At 42.1% G+C, this 20000-nt stretch overlaps 1 protein-coding gene across 1 annotated transcript in view; it reads right to left on the minus strand.

Annotated features, from left to right (window-relative positions):
- The window catches only part of shc3 (SHC (Src homology 2 domain containing) transforming protein 3), a 44050-nt gene extending 27254 nt beyond the window's left edge, over positions 1-16796 (minus strand). The window contains exons 1-2 of the mRNA XM_037546291.1: positions 14017-16796; positions 1423-1493 (exon numbers count right to left, since the gene is read on the minus strand). Coding sequence (XP_037402188.1) covers positions 1423-1493; positions 14017-14661 — 716 coding nt within the window. The 5' untranslated portion in view covers positions 14662-16796. The remainder of the gene's footprint in view (positions 1-1422; positions 1494-14016) is intronic.
- Between the last annotated feature and the right edge of the window lie 3204 nt (positions 16797-20000).

Raw genomic sequence — 20000 nt, forward strand, 5'->3', positions numbered from 1 at the left:
CAGCACGTTACTCTTTAAACGTAGAAACAGTGCATTTATGACATGGTACAGTCCACTCAGCAGCACGGCCACAGTACCACAGGCTTACCCAGTCAAACGGGGACAGAATATGTACTATGCCGCATTTCTAGGATGAAGTTTGATTTGTTTTCTGTGAGCGCTGTCACTGTACTATGGCCAATCAAAATCTGCCAAGCTCCACGTTGTTTTCTAAACCCTCCAATCAATGCTAAGCATTTGTCGCTGTCCCTAATTGCTTCAGCGTTGCGTCAGCAGTTGGCGTAACACTCATATTTGGCAGTTATTTTCTTCTCTTGCGCGATGTAGGTCACATTTCCACAAAATGGACCTCACTAAAACTCTGAGCCTAGGTACCGCCGGGAGTAGAGGGAACCATTAAGGGCGGGGGATAAGGCAAAAATATCATATTACGATATTTAAAGACATTGTTACATTACAATAAATGTACCACATTATTTTCACACAGACACAACACCACATTTAACAACTGCCATTAAAAAATGATCATTTTATTGTACGTGTCACATGTTCCGCTGCACTAATTCCCATTAAACGGGTCTAATTATGCTCGTTTTAATGAAACTTAGCTGGTCCGTGTTCTTTACGTACTCGATATTCACATAACGCTCTGAAAAGCATTACGTTTATCAAGATAACAAAAGTTATCATCATGATAAAATATTTTGATGTCGCCCACATCTAGGTACCATCAGCACACACTGCAACGAATAATAGCTTAACAAGTGAAAACGTCTTAAATGCATCTGTTATTATTTCTCATTATAAGAATATTATATGATTCTGTACATTTTCTCTAGTGAAAGTGTCTTATTCCACTGGCAGATTAGTTTACTTGTTTCCAGAAATATCTACATTTCTTTTTACGTTTATGGCATTTGGCTCTTATCCAGAGCGACTTACAAATTGACCATTTTACACAGGTAGGCAAAGGCAGTGTTAGGAGTCTTGCCCAAGGACTCTTATTGGTACAGTGTAGGGTGCTGACCCAGGTGGGGGATTGAACCCCAGTCTACAGCGTAGAAGGCAGAGGTGTTAACCACTACACTAACCAACCACAAGCAACGCTTAAAATAAGGAACATGATCTGACAAAGGAATAAGACACTTTTATAAGATAAGATTGCTTAAAAACAAGTTAAAAAATCCAGAAATAAGTTACATAATCTTAGAAGAGTCTCATAATGAGATATATTAGATATATTGACTACATTTAAAATGCTTACACTGGCTAAGACACATGTTCTTTACCACAGGCCAAGCCTATAAACACAGTTTCTGAAATTATCAGTACAGTTTTGGGATTTCACTGCAGGTATGAGAGTCATGGTGGTGGTAAAATCCAGAGTACGGTGTTGAGAGTGGTAGTTGGTGGTGGTCCTACCTTGTTATTTGGGATCTTGTGGTGAAATCGAGGGATCTCATGGATCGAAGGACTTCTATGCAGCCCAAATACTGTAAAAAAAAAAAAAAAAGAAGAGGAAGATGTTCAGCACTGGCTTTTTTAATTTATTTTTACAGGTAATTGCAGAACTACAAAGGGATGGAAATTAAACAGAGGAATCATCACATCAAAGATACAGTATCCATTAAAACTAGAAATCTTCTGTTAAGCATGACATGCTGGATTGGTGATCACGGCCAGTATAAGGTTCACAGAACGATGAATGGTCATCTAGGGTCACTTTTGCCTTTTACATTCATAATCAATTCAAAAACAGACAGGACGTTCAGATCAGTAGTTTTGTTGACATGCTTGACTGGGACCTACAGGAGTTTGTGAACTAAAAATATATATTTATTATCAATGGTGATGTGAATGACTTCATTCTGTTTATAGCTCAAGTGAGCAGCTCTGGAATTAATAGAAAGTCAGAAAGAAATTATACTGTGGCAGTGAAATCTTAAATCTAGTCTAAATATCTAAATATCATCGAAATATCTAATATTTACAGACAGTTCAGGCGTAAAATTTAGACCTCCTCGTTTCTACGCTCACTGTCCATCTTATCAGCTCCACTTACTGTATAGCTGGTCTTTGTAGTTCTACAGTTACAGACTGTAGTCCATCTGTTTCTCTGATACTCTGTTACCCTGTTCTTCAGTGGTCTGGACCCCCATGGACCCTCACAGAGCAGGTGCTGTTTGGGTGGTGGATCATTCTCAGTACTGCAGTAACACTGACGTGGTGGTGGTGGTGTGTTAGTGTGTGTTGTGCTGGTACAAGTGGATCTGACACAGCATCACTGCTGGAGTTTTTAAACACTGTGTCCACTCACTGTCCACTCTATCAGACACCTTGTAGATGTAAAGTCAGAGACGACAGCTCATCTGCTGCTGCACAGTTTGTGTTGGTCATCCTCTAGGCCTTCATCAGTGGTCACAGGACGCTGTTGGCTGGATATTTTTGTTGGTGGACTGTTCTCAGTCCAGCAGAGACGCTGAGGTGTTTAAAAACTCCAGCACCACTGCTGTGTCTGATCCACTCAGACCAGCACAACACTAACACACCACCACCACATCAGTGTCACTGCAGTGCTTAGAATGACCCACCACCCAAATAGTACCTGCTCTGTGAGGGTCCATGGGGGTCCAGACCACTGAAGAACAGGGTAACAGAGTATCAGAGAAACAGATGGACTACAGTCTGTAACTGTAGAACTACAGAGACCAGCTATACAGTAAGTGGAGCTGATAAAGTGGACAATGAGTGTAGAAATGAGGAGGCTTTTTCATTTTGCTTATTTCAAGTATTTTAATTCAAGAAATAATTCTTGAAATAAGCTAAATTATTTGCCAATGCAGTAGGATATGTTCACCAGGTAAAAATACTTCAAACAAGTATAAACGTCAGGAAATTAATCGGACAATATTCTTACAACAATTTTAATATGACCCTATATAAGAAGATTTCACTTACTTTCACTTATTTAAAACGATGTTTTTATAGCGCACTACATGACAAAAGCAATTAAAAATATTCCCACAGTATCTGGCATGTCACCTTAAACGTACATGTAAAGGATAATAACCCTGTCACAGGTCGGGACCGATTCACCCACACACAGGAACAGGCAAGCACACACACACACACACACACACACACACACAGTGCAAGTGAGTGTGTAGGAGAGAGTGAGAGAAAGAACATGCGGATTACACACTGAGAACAGTTTGTCAGATCACACATTCGAGCTGACTGCGCCATGTGCCCGATGCCATGATGAGACGGGTTTATAACACATATCGAATGGCACCTTTAGCATTACATAACTGCCCAGAACAGCCAGCCTGCACTGACCTCTGGGATTGGATACTGACCATGACAGGCTCGGATTTAAACAGAGCGGTACCCGAGCGCTGAGCCAATGATGGACCGACCAATTTTAGCGCAGCAGTCAAACAGGCACTGAAGCTCCTTGAAGTTCTGTGGTATTTGTTCTTGAAAATGGGAGACGTATAAAGTTTCCTAGACAGTTTACTTTGAAAATAAAAATAAAAATTCTATTTTTAATCTGACTTCACGCTCTTTACCTTTAACTCCACCCCACTTCCGTCTTTCAAAGAAAAATAAAGACAGAAATATCACGAACGTGAGATCAAAAACTAAGCGAAAGATGAAAATCTTGTCTCTGTGCAGCTAAAAAAAGCAGTACGGCGCCATCCGTTCACCAGAGGAGCGTGTTCTGAAAAGACAAACGGCAATGGGTGACGCTTTGTGCCACCCTCCCCGTCCTCACTTAACCGCAGATGCACGAGTTGAACTCAGCGGACAGGAATCATAGTTTGCAGCCCTGTCTCCATTACTTTCCGCTGTATGTTTACTTTCCATATATATTTCCACACTTCGCTGTTACCATAGATCATGTCTTCAGGGTGACCTCTTGGTCTTAACCTCCTCGGTAATCGAATCAGCACCCTCAGAAAAACAAACCTAACAACACATATGAAATGTGATGGAGACCAAAGAAAATATTTTTTAAAAAATGCTCCTAATATTTAAAAAAAACTATATTTTCTTCTTCTTGGTTGGTTCCTGGATTTAGGGCAATGATTCACGGCAGCAAAGAGATGTTGAAAATTGCATGCCCTATAGTTATGCTTCTTTGCTTTACATGCAAAACCAGAAGAAATATAACATACAGTACTGCCTAAGCCTCAGGTACCCAAGACACATTTTCACAATGTATTTATTTGTGTAGTTTGTGTTTATTTGCTGAGAAAATTGTTAATATTTGAATAAACAAAATGTATAGAAAATTAATGATTACACACACACACACACACATATATATATATATATATATATATATATATATATATATATATATATACCTGTGACCCTGAGGGAGAAGCAGCTTAGAAAATGTGTCTGTGTGTATATATATATATATATATATATATATATATATACATATATATATATATATATATATATATATATATATATATATATATATATATATATATATATCAATAATTTGTGATTTTCTGGATGTTGGTGTGTTTGTTTACCCATCTCCAAGCCTCTCCTCGAGGAAGTCCAGTATTATATGTAGTTATAAAGCAGCTCCTGGTTTGACCAATCAGTGCTCAGTAAATTGAGCTCATGATGTAATTGGTGATATTAACGAGTCTCTGTGGCGGCTGTGAAGGTGTCGAGGAAAAATATGGACCCAAGAAATTCTCGTTACTTTTTATTGTTTTTGTTTATCTGAATTATGAATACGACTTTATATTGTGTATATTGTGATAAACTCACTGCTGAGCTAAACTGTTTAAAAATTCGCTTAGAGGCCTCAAACTTTCCCACAGTGCTGTATATGAACTATTACACACTGACATGGTGTTATCACAATACCAGATTTTTGATTTTGATACTGATACCAAGTGTAGTATTACAATGTTTGATACCAAAAAATGTCCCGGCAAAAAAAAATCACTCTGAATGTTGAGTGAATTTAACACAGAAAAGGTTCTTTAAACTTTAAAATCGTTCTTCACACCCCTACATCTCCTAATTTACAATCATAATATGAAAGAACCGTTAACTGAAAGGTTCTTTAGGGAAGCACAAGTGGTTCTTCCATTGCTCAAAAGAACCCTCATAGGCTCCTTTGTTTTTAAAAATGTAGACAAAACACAAAGTGAATAAGTGATACTTTTTTGATCCCACAACCGGGGAAATTCCACTTCCACATTTAACCCATCCGTGAAGTGAAACACCACATACACACTAGTGAATACACACACACTAGGGGGCAGTGAGCACACTTGCCCAGAGCGGTGGGCAGCCCTATCCACAGCACCTAGGGAGCAGTTGGGGGTTAGGGGTCTTGCTCAAGGACACCTCAGTCATGGACTGTCGGCCCTGGGGATCGAACCAGCGACCTTCCGGTCACAGGGCCAGATCCCTAACCTCCAGCCCACGACTGACCCAAAAACAAAGGTTGGACCGCAGGGATGACTTTCAATGGATCGCAGCGCAGCTTGCTGCTCTACCACTCACGACACCCTGGCCCAGAATCAGGTCGTTTACGAGTCCTTTAGAACACCAAGTCCCACGAACATGCTTTGGCGTTAAGACGGGTAAAGTAAGGGCGCGGCGCAGCTTCTAGCCCGCATCCCAAATATCAGCTAATATCTAAAACACTGAGTGAAGACACACATATTGAGGCTGTGTGGAGCCGTTTCTATTTAAACGCCCAATAATCAAGTCATTCTTTTTTTTCAGCAGAGAAGCTTCAAACATGAACTAAAACAAAACGACGACTCAGGTAGAAGTATATGTGACGGGTGTAACGATGTATCAAAACATTGTGATGTCTATTAATCATGACATCTATTTATTAGGGGTTGTCAATACGACAATATTTCATCACTATAGTAGCAACTTGCGTCAGCTTTTCTGGGTCACTGTTAGTACTTTCAATATTTAAAGAGAGCATATTTAGTCTTTATTAATTGGATTTAAAGTAGCACAGAATGTAAAATGTTGAACTTTTAAAAAAATTTTTTTTATAATGATACATAAAATAATGTAATTCCTGGGGCTTAGAAAAATTGTGTTCTTGCACAGTGATGTTCGTATTATTATATTTTTGCAATATTGCCCGCCTCTACTATTAATTATCATATATAATACAGCTGCATTGTTCAAACAATGTGCACCAATCAACAGTCTAGCATGTTAATTTCATGTGCCACACTCTTCTTGCCTCCCAGCTCTAGTGTCATTAGTAGATTGTGCCATAACTGAAGTCATTACCTTCTTAATATTTTCAATTCATTTTCATTCATCACTAGATCCCTAATATGTAGCTACAAAAAACTATTTGAGTAAAAAGGTATCAACTCTAGAACCTCTTAATGAAATAGCTATAGAGGAACTACAGTGGGACTCGGCTCATCCAGCATCTATCGGCATAAGAAGTGAAGTTTGTTAAGGTCTCATTTCTTTTCGGATCCTCTTTTCGGAGCAACAGCAAAGCAGTCCAAAATAAAGTCAAAGGAGAATGTGAAGGACTAAAACTGAACTGAGGGAAAACTGCAGTTTGTCAAAATTGTACACTGTACCCATTTTACACATGGAACTACAAGGAGATTCACTTGAAAGAGGCCCCGAATATTCTGTAATAACTTTCTCCAGCACGAAGCAATCTGAACGAAACAACCTGAAATGAGCTCCTCAGTATATGAAGCTTCAAACAAGCCGGGTTGCCCCTGTGTCGGAGCGACGAGGCGGGAGCGGGACAGTCGTAGCTACGTTTAACCTCTCTAATGCTTGCTGACACGTTCAGGAACATGGAGAGGCGTGTCGAAAACGGAGATCGCTCCCAGCGCCGCATGTAATTTACTGTCGTACAAACTGTATTCAACAGAGTCACATTACAAAACCCATCTAAACTTTAAAGTTTAGTCTGAAAGAAATAAACAACTTTATACACTCAGCGGCCACTTTATTAGGTACAGTTGCTTGTTAACAGAAATAGCTGATCAGCCAATCACACGGCCACAACTCAACGCATTAAGGCATTTAGAGGTGGTCAAGACAACCTGCTGAAGTGCAGACCGAGCATCAGAACGGGGAAGAAAGGGGATTTAAGGGACTTTGAACGTGGCGTGGTTGTTGGTGCCAGACGGGCTGGTCTGAGTATCTCAGAAACTGCTGATCTGCTGGGATTTTCACACACAACCATCTCTAGGGTTTACAGAGAACGGTCCGAAAAAGAGGAAATATCCAGTGAGCGGTCAGTTGTGTGGACGAAAATGCCTTGTTGATGTGAGAGGTCAGAGGAGAATGGGCAGACTGGTTCCAGATGATAGAAAGGCAACAGGAACTCAAATAACCAACCAGAATCTCTGAGGAACGTTTCCAACACTTTGTTGAAAGTGTGCCACGAAGAATTAAAGCAGTTCTGAAGGCAAAAGGGGGTCCAACCTTTTACTAGCAAGGTACCTAATAAAGTGGCCGGTGAATGTAGATTTCAGCCGAGATCAAATTCCCTGCTTTAGCATTTCTATCCACTCCCAACTGAACTGCTAATTAAAGCAGATGTTTATGTGCACAACGTTCCTACTGAGGTGCAGCTATCACGCTAACCGCCATGCCAGTTAGCAGCTAACGCTATCAGTCACTTCGTGCCATGCTAACACGTCGAGGTCACCTACAGTTACAGAAACCATGACCTGTTAATTTGAATATCAATGGAATACATCTTTAAATACTGGTTCACATTAAATCCCTCCCATTGTTTATTCAATCTACCTTTTGTAGCTGTTACCATGACAGCAGACCTAGCAAGGATGCTAGCTGGCTAGTTCGCTGGTATTGTCTCTCAAAATAAGAATAATAAAAATAATGTCATTAATATTTGGTCAAAAACATTAAAAACACAAATTAAGTTAATGCGCATCACTATTTCATTGCAGTTGTGCTGAATAACAAAGGATGGCAGCAGACTGTAAAAATAAAAAGAGCCATTTCATGTTTACCATGCCAGCTGAAGCAATTTCCGGATTGATGATGCATTTCCTGTTACTATTGCACATGCGCACGGCCTCCTAATAAGATTTAGTGGGAAAATCTTATAGATCTCACACAATTCAATTAAATCAGTTCTGGATTTATCCAAATCAGGGTGCTTCTAATGAATACAAATAAGTATATTTTGTTTTTTTTAAATAAGTTATATGTAAAAAATTTGCTTAATTTTTATGATGGCCATAAATAATTATTTCTTTGTATACGTGGCGTATTTTTTGGTTCAGACTGCTTCATCATAACGGGAGTTCCAACAGAATATACAGGGCCTCTTTCAGGTGAATCTCCCTGTAGTTACTAACCACCTCTGATCACGTGTCTATTTGAGGTATCTATAACATACATGCAGCGGTTTTTGCTTTGCAGTCAGCGACATACATACTCTCTCTGCTTTACTTCACCTCTTACACCAGCAAAGCGCTGCTGCATGACTCACCTGAACACAGCAATGACTCACCTGACCTGTCTCGCTCTAACCTGAACACTCACTCCTTCAATGAGATGAATGAACGAATGAACGAATCACATGTGTTATTTCCTTGTGAACACAGCGAATGATTCATCCTGAGAGTCTCCCAGCTCCTCTACCCTTGACAGCAAAGGCGGCTGATAATTCCTGCTCTTAGCGTTGCAGTAATAATCTACATACACACATGGGCCACTTCATTAAGTACACCCACCTTGCATCTACACTCTTTGTCCACTTTATCAGCTCCACTTACCATATTGCATAGTGCACAGTGTTTAAAAACTCCAGCAGCACTGCTGTGTCTGATCCACTCATACCAGCACAACACACACTAACACGCCACCACTGCGTCAGTGTTACTGCTGAGAATGATCCACCACTCTGTGGTGGTCCTGACCACTGAAGAACAGGGTAAAAGGGGGTAACAGAGTATCAGTGAAACAGATGGACTACAGTCTGTAACTGTAGAACTACAAAGTGCAGCTATACAGTAAGTGGAGCTGATAAAGTGGACAATCAGTACAGAAACAAAGAGCTGTATTTAAAGAAGTGGGGAGGGGGGGCAGTTATTCCTGGATACTGATATCAATTGTTTTCCCATTTTGCTTAACATAGGATTTCAGTTGCTCAGCAGGTCAGGGGATTCTTTCCATTTCATAATGTGCCAAATGTCAACAGTGGTGACAGGTCTGGACTGCAGGCAGGCCAGTTTAGAACCTGGACTCTTTTAAGATGGATCAATGCTGCTGTAATACATGCAGAATGTGGTTTGACATTGTCTTGATGAAATCAAGCCTTCCCTGAAATAGACGTGGTCTGGATGGCACCATATGTTGCCAAAACATGTATATATCATTCAGCATTAATGGTGCCTTCACAGATGCGCCAGTCACCCAAGCCATGTGCACTAATGCACCCCTAAACCATCATGAATACTGGCTTTTGAACAGTGTACTAACAACAAGCTGAATGATCTTTATCCTAGAGGACACAGTGTCAATGATTTCAAAAATGAAATTAAAATGTTGATTCGTCAGACCACAGGACACTTTTCCACTTCCCCTCAGTCCATTTTAAATGAGCTCAGGCCCAGAGAAGGCGGCAGCGTTTCTGGATCCTGTTTATATTTGGTTTATTCTTTGCATGTAAGAGTTTAATCAGCATTGGTGGATGCAGTGATGAACTGTGTTCACAGACTGTGGTTTTCAGAAGTGTTTCTGAGCCCATGCAGTGATTTCCAGTACAGAATTTTTAATGCAGTGCTGTCTGAGGACCCAAAGATCACAGCCAGCAAATGCTGGTTTTTGGCCTCGTCCCTTACATACAGAGATTTTTCCAGATTCTCTGAATATCTTGATGATATTGATCAATGATATTATGTACTGTAGACAATGAAAAGCAGAAATTCTTTGCTGTTTTACACTGAGAAACATTATTATTGAATTGTTGGTCTATTTGACTGTGCAGTCTTTCACAGAGTGGTGAACCCCTCCTCACCTTCACTTCTGAAAGACTATCTGAGATGCTCTTTTATACCCAAAAAAATACATAAACATATGGGGTTTCTTTCACACACACACACACACAAATATATATTATGTTATATTATATATATATATATATAATATATATACTTAAACACACACAATTATTAGCACTTTTAAAAAAAGAGGAAACCCACACCAGCAGGATCTCACAAATGTGCATGTCTGTAGAAACAAATGCACATGAAGTAATGTTTTCTGCAATAAACTGTGTGTATGTGATAACTTGATTAACTGTCAAAATAATCACTAGAATACTCGATTACTAATACAGTCAATGGTGACAGCCCTAATACAGTACAGTCAACATTCCTGGATAATTAATGGTCTAAAATAATGGCCAGGAACAGATGGATGGACATGGATATGGAAGATAGCTATGAAGATATGGTTGGTTAGTGTAGTGGGTAACACCTCTGCCTTCTATGCTGTAGACTGGGGTTCAATCCCCCACCAGGGCAAGCACCCTACACTCTACCAATAAGGGTCCTTGGGCAAGACTCCTAACACCACCTTGGCCTACCTGTGTAAAAATGATCAAATTGTAAGTTGCTCTGGATAAGAGCGTCAGCAAAACGCTGTAAATGTAAGATACGTTTATTCAATCTCTCTCTCATGAGACACACTGAAGAGATCCCACCTACCATGTAAAAAAAGTTTTACAAAATTGCCACAGTGCAATTAAAAATTTCGACAGATAGAATTTAGAAGACATAAATACATACATACACAAGCAAAGCAAAATTAGATGAATGAACTATACACAAAATAGGGAATGCAGGTGAGAACTGGAACAGAAACAGCACAGTAAAGTATAGAAAATCCATCAAGACCTCGCAGAAAAATGACAAAACCTGTAGAAAGCGATGGGTGTGGTAATGAGCTGCAGGTGTTATAACGAGGGCAGGTGGAGTGCTGTGGCTTCCGAGGATGCGGCCACAACAGCAACGCTATCTTCAATTAAAATAACTTGCTCAAGCCTCTTCAGTGGAGGAACACCACACCGGGGCCTACAGTACATGACAAGGTAAATGCCATTTACAAAGCAAACCGTACGGATTTTAATATCATCTGCATTTATGCATAAGCAGATATTTATTATTATTGTTTTGCTGATCAAAATTGAAAGGAGTTACACTTGAAAGTAGAAGTGAGCAATATGACAATATCACATCACATCATGTGATGGTATGCTTTTGAGCATATCTCTGATATTGCCAGTAGGAACACTGAACAACTGCTTGCATTATACCCAAAAGAGCATAATTTGGCTTGTTTAGTTGGTGCGAGCGTAGAGAATATAATTAATTGTATTCATACTTTTTGATAGTATTTCTTAAAAGCAGCATTATTGGTTCATTTTTGTCTATTCCAGCTTATCAAACCTCAGCAAACCTAAATATTGTAATGCATATCATGCATCAAGAAAATGTTGTGAAGTATCACATCCATCCATCCATCCATCTATTTTCTAAGCCGCTTCTCCGTCAGGGTCGCGGGGGGATGCTGGAGCCTATCCCAGCAGTCTTCGGGCGGAAGGCAGGACTATATTTTTTGCCATATCACCCATCCCTAAATAAAAAGGCTAAAAAAATCAGGCTGTACTGTAACACAATAGAGTACAGGACAGTTTCCAATATGTTTCTGAGATGCATGTTTTGCCCGAATGTACTGGGCATGAATGTGTGTCAAAAACAGTGTCCGGTCGATTTCAGTCACTGTCCTTTTAGTGCAGCGTAGCGTGATGTGTACGGTCAAGCAAATGGGCCGTCATTAAAAGAAGTCATCATCAACACACGTTTAAGTCAATACGTGACGGGGCCAGTGTGGAAAGAGATTTTGGACGCACCTCCCCCGCCAGGCCTGACCTCCTCATCTCACTTCATTCCATGCCATTCACACAATAAGGGCAACAGCAACAACCAGAGACAGGCAGCTGAAGAGCTGGGCAGGGGTGCCTTTAGTTTAGAGATGCAACTCCTGTCAACCCCAAAAGAAAAAAAACTAGCATTCTACTTCCACCTCTCTCTCTCTCTCTCTCTCTCTCTCTCTCCCTCTCTCTCTCCCTCACTCTCTCTTGCTCTCTCTCTCTCTCTCGCTCCATGTCGAGTGTACTGAGCTCCAGTGCTGAGGCTGTAGCAGAGGGTGATTCACACTGGAAAAAAGCAACAAGGGTATGAAGCATGAATCATCCTGTAGAAATCGAAGTCACCTTTACCTCAACGCATCCCTAATCACACATTATATGATGAAGTGATGAAGCCCGGAACAACAGCGCAGTGCAGGAAAGTCTACAGCATGTTTAAAATATGTTTGGAATACATGCAGCGGGAGTGAAATACTGGCATTAGAATGATTTCAAAGCGTTTAACGTGAACGCAGGCGCGTCGTGAACTGACAGGAATAATATCTTCCCAAGCCCGGTTACGACACCTTACCAGTTTATTTACAATTAGCAAAAATGCTGATACTGATTACTGATACAAGCATAAAAATAAGCAGTAAAAATAACTCAGGCGTTTATAATCTAAAACAAAAACTGCACGGCCATACCACATTCGGGCGTTTTTGGTCTGCGCTGACTCAGTGCGGATGCCATAGAGAAACATCAATACCTCCCAAAAATGTCTATCTGTGTTCACGACTGTAAATATCTTCTCGGGACAATGCATCGATGATGTGCGATCCAAAATCTTGTAAGAACAAACAGTCAGTGCACTTTCTGTACAGCCTGCATGTAAATGGACTGGCACCACCTCATTCAGCTCAAATAAAACAGGTCCATTGTGAAAAATGAGATGAAGATCGTTTCCTGGATGAACAATGACCATTCAAATATCTGCTCAGGTTGAACAGATCAAACACGGCACCGCCTCCACTGCACAGGAGAAAGGAGTCGTATTAAAAGGATACATGACTAAAAATCCAGTTTATAGTAATTACAGTTGTAATAGTTGACAACTATTTCAATATCAAAACGGCATTTTATTGGAAATATAAAGGGTGCAGGAAAATCCTCTTTTGGTGATATAATGAAACTCCCAATCGCACACAAACCACAAACCTAGAGTTTAAGAAATCCCTGCTGCAGTGGCGCTGCTCATTTGAAGCGCAGCTGCTTTTATAAACCACAACAAACCCTTTGTCTTCAAATTCATCTTATTTGCACTGCCACGATTACGGTTTATGAATATACCTGACGTGAGAGCAACTCCACTACCTGAACTCTGGTCACCGTGGTTACGATATTTGCATGCCGTTTCCACTTGATGAGATAAACTTGGTGTTCGTTTGAACAGATCAGCTCTAGTGGTAAAAATAGTCAGTCACATGGACTACCTGGCTGCTCGGTGCCTATGCAGCAAACATGATAGATAGACAGAGAAAGAGAGAGGGAGAGAGCGCAACAGAGAAAGAGAGAGGGAGGAAGCTATGGCTAATAGCACATGGAGACAGTTACCGATGGCAGAGGGACAAAGCTCAAAACTGAGCCTGACGTTTGTCTCCTAGCACTGACAACAGGGTGCAAACAGGCTCAGGTAATAGACAACACAAGACAAAAGTACAGAGCAGTGCTATTCTGCATATAGACCTTAGCCTGCTGATGCATTCTGGTCAGCCTTGTCTTTGTTTTTTCCTCCCCGTAAAGGTACTTCTGCTTGCCGGTGCTTTTCCACTGAACACCTTCTCTGTTGCCTGCATTATTTAACGCCTGTTTTGGCCTTCACTATTCTCAGTGCTGTGGCTGAATCAAAACAAGCAAGACGCTGCCTGCTTGCTACCCTTTATTCTCCATCTCTCTCTCATTAGTTGCAAAAACGGACAACTAGAGGTTGGACGGGAGGTTAATAGAGATGCATGGAACAAAAAAGAAAGTGCAAAAGGGGGATTTGGGGGAGAAGAGAGAACAGAAACCCTCACCTTCACGATATACGTCACTCCGGGTCCGGATATCTTTTCGCTGGAGTGCAGCCATCCTCGAGAGGGTTTATTCACCAGACCCGCGCATCCTCCACCGCTGGCAGCACCCATGCCTCCCACACCACCCAGGTTCCAATCCTCCCCGACTCCAGGCTGAGCCTCCTCCATCCTGCCTTTCTTCCCGGCGGTGGTCATGGAGCCTGGCTCCTGCTGTCCAGAAGCACCGGCAGCACACGAGCTGCCCCCAGCGGCCGCTGAGACGAGGCCGGACGATCCTGGGCTGCTTGAACTCCCCCCTCCCCCTCCTCCCCCGCCCCCCTGGAGCTTGGAAACGGCCAGGTCCTTGACAGCAGACGGGAGGCCCTTGATGCCCAACAGGCCTCCGCCAGAGTTGGCGAACTTCAGGCCAGAGACCTTGTTGATGAGGGTGCACAGGGTGGTGCCCGAGTCCTCGGCCGCTGGTGCCGGCGACTCAGGGGGCAGTACCTCGGCCGGTGGCGCGTAGGGGGGTGGCTGGTGGCCAGCAGGCGGTGGCGGCGGAGCGGCCGACACCTTGGTGGCGTTCATGGAGAGGCCGTGGAGCAGCTCGTCGACGGACGTCACCGACTCATTCCTGAAGCGGTTGTATTTGGTGCGGTGAAGCATGCCCCTCTGCCTGCCTGCCTACTTACGTACGCACGGGCAGAACCGACGTCAAGCTGACCACTGTCCACTCTTCCAGCATGCTGGGGCCGAAAAAAAAAGCGTTCCTCACGGCCGATGTACAGGTCTGGACCGAAGTAATTGCCCACCTCCACTTGCTGCTCTACAGCTATGGCACCGGTGGTTGGAGTGGTTTGGTGACTATGGTCACCGACTGCCACTGCTGTTCCTGCTACTGCTAAAGCGAACAAACGCTATGAAAATCCTACACACCACGCCACCTCAGGGGCCAAAAATACAACACCACAGTGCACACAATCCATGGAGGACAAAAGACGGAAGAATGGGGGAAATAAATAAAAAAACCAGGAGCATGGGAAGCTGGAAATGGAGAGATGCTCCTCTTCGGCGATGGAGGTCCAGCGATAGAGGAGAAAAGAAGAGCTTTATGAAGGAGATGTCTCCCTCTCTCCCCGCAGCCTGGCGGATCTGTGCACACGCATGACTCACTCGCAGAGAGAGGGAGAGAGAGAGAGAGAGAGAGAGAGAGAGAGAGAGAGGAACCTTCTCAACAAAAGACTCACTCAACACCGCAGATCACTTCCTGTAGCAGAAAAAAATAAAAAAGCCTCCCACTTACAGCACAGTAGAACCAATCGATTCTCAAATTTCCTTCCAACGATATTTTGTCATCCGCAGGAATGCTTCAGTGCTCAATTCACTCCAAAAGGTAGAAGGAAAAAGAGACATTCAGAGCAAAAAAGGCTATCAAAATTCACCATCCAGCAGTGAACGGCAGGTATAGTGTGTGTCCTTGCTTGTCGACTTTCTTCATAATTTGAGTCAAAACCCATGTAAACCGGGTCCTTCAAAACAACGGACCCAATCAAAAATTATGAGACTAAATAGAGGAGGAACGCAAATAAATACATGAATGAAAATAACACAACATAACAACTAATGGCCAACAGACCATGACCACAAAAAAAGACTGCGTGCCTCAAATTATGACATTAAATGATTTTGTAAGGGTGCTAGTGCTGAAATGTCCACGGGAGAGAATCAAAGTTGAACTGCTCTCCATGATGACGACTAATTTTCCAGACACCTGATAGAAAGACAAAGCTCAGTGACTCTGTGCCGCCTCGCGAAGACGGTCCGTCGGAAGCAAACTGCAATCTCTCATTGATAAAAAATAATGGAATCCGACGGCGTAGGAAAAGCTAGACTCTGAGGTTTCGGTTGCAGATAAAAGACAGACCGATACTCTTAAAAGAAATGCATAAGCAGCCTCTGCCACACTGGTCTGCCTCATTCTAAACGCCGCTTATATCACTGCGTTCTCCATGGTGACCAACCAGGATCTGAATAATTCTCCAAAGCTTAAATACATTTCTTTGTTCGACAGTTCGTCATGTCCATTTATCCCTACATACTGAACGACAGCAGGGGAAAAAACACGCTAAAACACACTATTCTACTGCTGAAAGCAAAAAGAGGGGCCAGTCTTTTATATTATATTATCTTGCTGAATAATTAATCATCATATCAAAAGCACAATGCAAAGAAGTGATCAGACTAAAACGGAATCCAGCGTCTGAATGAACTGCATGACAAATCAGACAGTCCCATCTCTCTCAGTCTCATTAAGAGGCAGCTAGCAGAGTGAAACCCACGGCGTTAGTCCGGGAGAGAGAGAAAAAAAAGCCATTCATGTAAAAATGTCCACAGGAGTGTGCATCAGGAGACCGTCAGTCATTCATAAGCTTCCTCTTCTTCTCTCGCCGCTGCAGCATTCGCACTGCAGTCCCTCCCAACGTCTTGCCTTCCTGCCTGCCTGCAAATCAAAAAAAAGGAAAAGAAAGGGGGGAGAGAGAGAGAGAGAGAGAGAGAGAGAGAGAGACGGCACGTTTCTTCTCTCCAGAGACAACAGAAAAAAGAAAAGAAAAAAAAAAACAAAAGGAGAGATGTGCTCTCCCTCCCCAGTGCTGCTGCGGATGGAGAGAGGAAGGATTCAGGCTGGAGAAAAGGATGCTGAAGGTGCAGAGATTGCCAATTCGGACTGGGCCCGGCTGTGAATGGGGCAGCAGGCGAGCGAGGCCTCGATTCTGTGAATGGAGGCAGGCCTCGGCTCCTTCTGCAAGGCAAAATCCCTCGGGATGCAACCCGGCCGGCCAATCAGAGGCAGGCAGGATGACTCATTCAGGGTAGGCAGGCTGAATAGTGGGACAAACCATTCTCGACTCAGGTGATGGAAGAGACCATTCTCAAGCATGCGCCGCTGCAAAATCACCAGACTGCTTTATTTTTTCAGAAGAAAAAAAAAAAACAGCAGCGCTGTTACTATCGATCTCGCCAGCTGCTGTGAAATTCCTGCAGGTTCTTAAAGTGTCATTCAGATTTTCTTGCATGTGAGGGGGATCGGTTAAATGCACAAACTTTGGCTGATGCACCCCATTCCCGCCTGCCCTCTAGGGGCAAATTCTTCTCATTCAGACGTCCCGACTAGGCGTCCACAGTATGAATGTCACAGAGAAATCCATGCAAAATGATTCATCTTTGAATTTTTTTCTGGCTGGAGTTTAGATTCTTAAATAACACACACACAGTAGTAAAGTAAGTAAGCAGTACTATTTACTGCAATACATTATTATGGTATTATGTATATTTTGTACATAATGTCTGTGTATTTTAATAATGTCTAAGTAATTTTTTTTCTTTAAAAGAAGAGTGAAAAAAACACATCTAAGGCAGATGATGTGTCTAAACAGATCCCCAGTCTTAGTCCTGGCTGCTGCATTGGCATTTTCTGTGATTTCACCACTCTAGCTCACAGGATTCACCTCAACAAGAGTGTCATGATCACCTGAAACTAGAACAAGCAATAGCTCTAAGCCAGACATTCATATTTACTGTCACATTCGAATCTCGCAGCGGCTCGCACTTTGATTCGACTTCAGTTCAGGAGGCAGAATGTGATTATCTTTCCATATCTTGATGTTCTGAGTTCTACAGTGTACACTATGATATTTTTCCATACTCGTCCATCTTCATAAGCATTAGCTTCACTGAATCTGAATATGGAAGGGGTCGACTTGTTGCACCTACAGGCTTTATACTTTAGCATTTCAAAAAAAAATCACACCAAGTTGAATCTTATTGCTGTTTTTGCACGTACACTCTGTCCGATATTGCCTAGTGTTTATTTGTGAAAGTTTTCACAATGTTTGGTACTGTTGACAGTTTCTAGTTAATGGGATGGTGTCATTTAAAACCAACATTTTCTTACATTTCTGAAATACACAAATTTGATATCGTATGTAAACTGGACCTGGACGACAGAGCGATGTAATTTAGATATAGTTGATGACGGACAAGCAACTCAAAGGTGATGTGTACAAAGTGATAATCACCATTTTGGAGAAAAGAACTGAGAGGGAACTTGATTCAAAATGTTCCACTCGCTCTCCAGTCCATAAATTCCATATATAGAAAACAGAAAATAAGCAAATAGGCCATTTTATCAGCTCCACTTACTGTATAGCTGGTCTTTGTAGTTCTACAGTTACAGACTGTAGTCCATCTGTTTCTCTGATACTCTGTTACCCTGTTCTTCAGTGGTCAGGACCCCCACAGACCCTCACAGAGCAGGTACTATTTGGCTGCTGCTGCACAGTTTGTGTTGGTCATCCTCTAGTCCTTTATCAGTGGTCACAGGATGCTGCCCACAGGACGCTGCCCACAGGACACTGTTGGCTGGATATTTTTGGTTGGTGGACTATTCTCAGGCCAGCAGTGACAATGAGGGGTTTAAAAACTCCAGCAGCACTGCTGTGTCTGATCTACTCAGACCAGCACAACACACCACCACCACATTAGTGTTACTGCAGTGCTGAGAATGATCCCCCACCCAAATAGTACCTGCTCTGTGAGGGTCCAAGGGGGTCCTGACCACTGAAGAACAGGGTAACAGAGTATCAGAGAAACAGATGGACTACAGTCTGTAATTGTAGAACTACAGAGTGCAGCTATACAGTAAGTGGGGCTGATCAAATGGACAATGAGCGTAGAAACGAGGAGGTGGTCATGATGTTATGCCCGATTGGGGTAGATGTGCCTACTGAGCCTATAACAGCGTTGCTCTGTGCATTCAAATTAAAGTTAAAAGAAGTGATACCACTTTTTGAATGAAAAATACAGAGCAGCCAATCAGAAGCTTCATGTGTAAGTCTTTAAGTAACTTATGAGACACAAAGCGATGGAAATTTGGTCGAGGTGCAAATGAATTATGCCTGTTTTGTAACACAAATGTCATAATAGGGGCTTGAGGAAAAAAAACATGAAAAAGCACAAATACGCATGTAAATTACGCTGATTATGATGTTTGTTCAATGCAGACTCTTTCAAAAAAGAAGCACAATGCAACCAAGCGTCAATTATTTTTCCAACCTCTAATAATTTGCCTGTTTAAAGAATAAACAGCTTTATTAATGACATTTTTTAATATAATATAAATTGCTCAGATGTCCTATTTTATGCTACAAAACACAATAAGGTCAGTCGTCTTCTCCAATGCTGCAGTAACACCCCCTATATGCCGACTGATCATTCAGGTCACTGAGATGCCTGAAGCTAATGCCCAAAGAAAAGCAGCTGCTGCTATCTTAGGTGACGATAAACTTCATAAGGCATCTCTCTTTTACGGGTCAGGGCCACAGCATACAGATTCAGATGAGTGGCGCTCTTGCCATTAATGGTAAAGCACTGGCTCTCACAGAGTGAATTACTCACACAGTTCACAGAGTTCATTTCATTCTTAAACACATCAGCTTACCCTGCAAGACCAGCAGCGCTCTGAATGGTTTATTTAAACACGTCTGTACGGCCTGTGCTCTTTACATCAGGGCGGCTGCGTTACTCTGAACGGTCTGCGCATTTTAAAATCCTAAACTTTCTTGACCTTCTTTTCAGGACTGCTCAACTTGTGATGGGCATGATTTTTATCGCAGCAAACAAACTAAAGAAAAAGAGGGGTTCATTTTTGTTGACGTTCCAACAGATTCAGTACTGAAGAATAAAGCGTCATTATATACACTGATCAGGCATAACACCTCCTTGTTTCTACACTCATTGTCCACTTTATCAGCTCCACTTACTGTATAGCTGCACTTTGTAGTTCTACAGTTACAGACTGTAGTCCATGTTTCTCTGATACTCTGTTACCCCCTTTTACCCCCATGGACCCTCACAGAGCAGGTAATACTGGTTACATTCTAAGCACTCTCAGTAGGGAAACACTGTGTCCACTCACTGTCCACTCTATTAGACACTCCTACCTTGTC

The sequence above is a fragment of the Pygocentrus nattereri genome, chromosome 16 (genome assembly GCF_015220715.1).
Source record: "Pygocentrus nattereri isolate fPygNat1 chromosome 16, fPygNat1.pri, whole genome shotgun sequence".
NCBI lineage: Eukaryota > Metazoa > Chordata > Actinopteri > Characiformes > Serrasalmidae > Pygocentrus > Pygocentrus nattereri.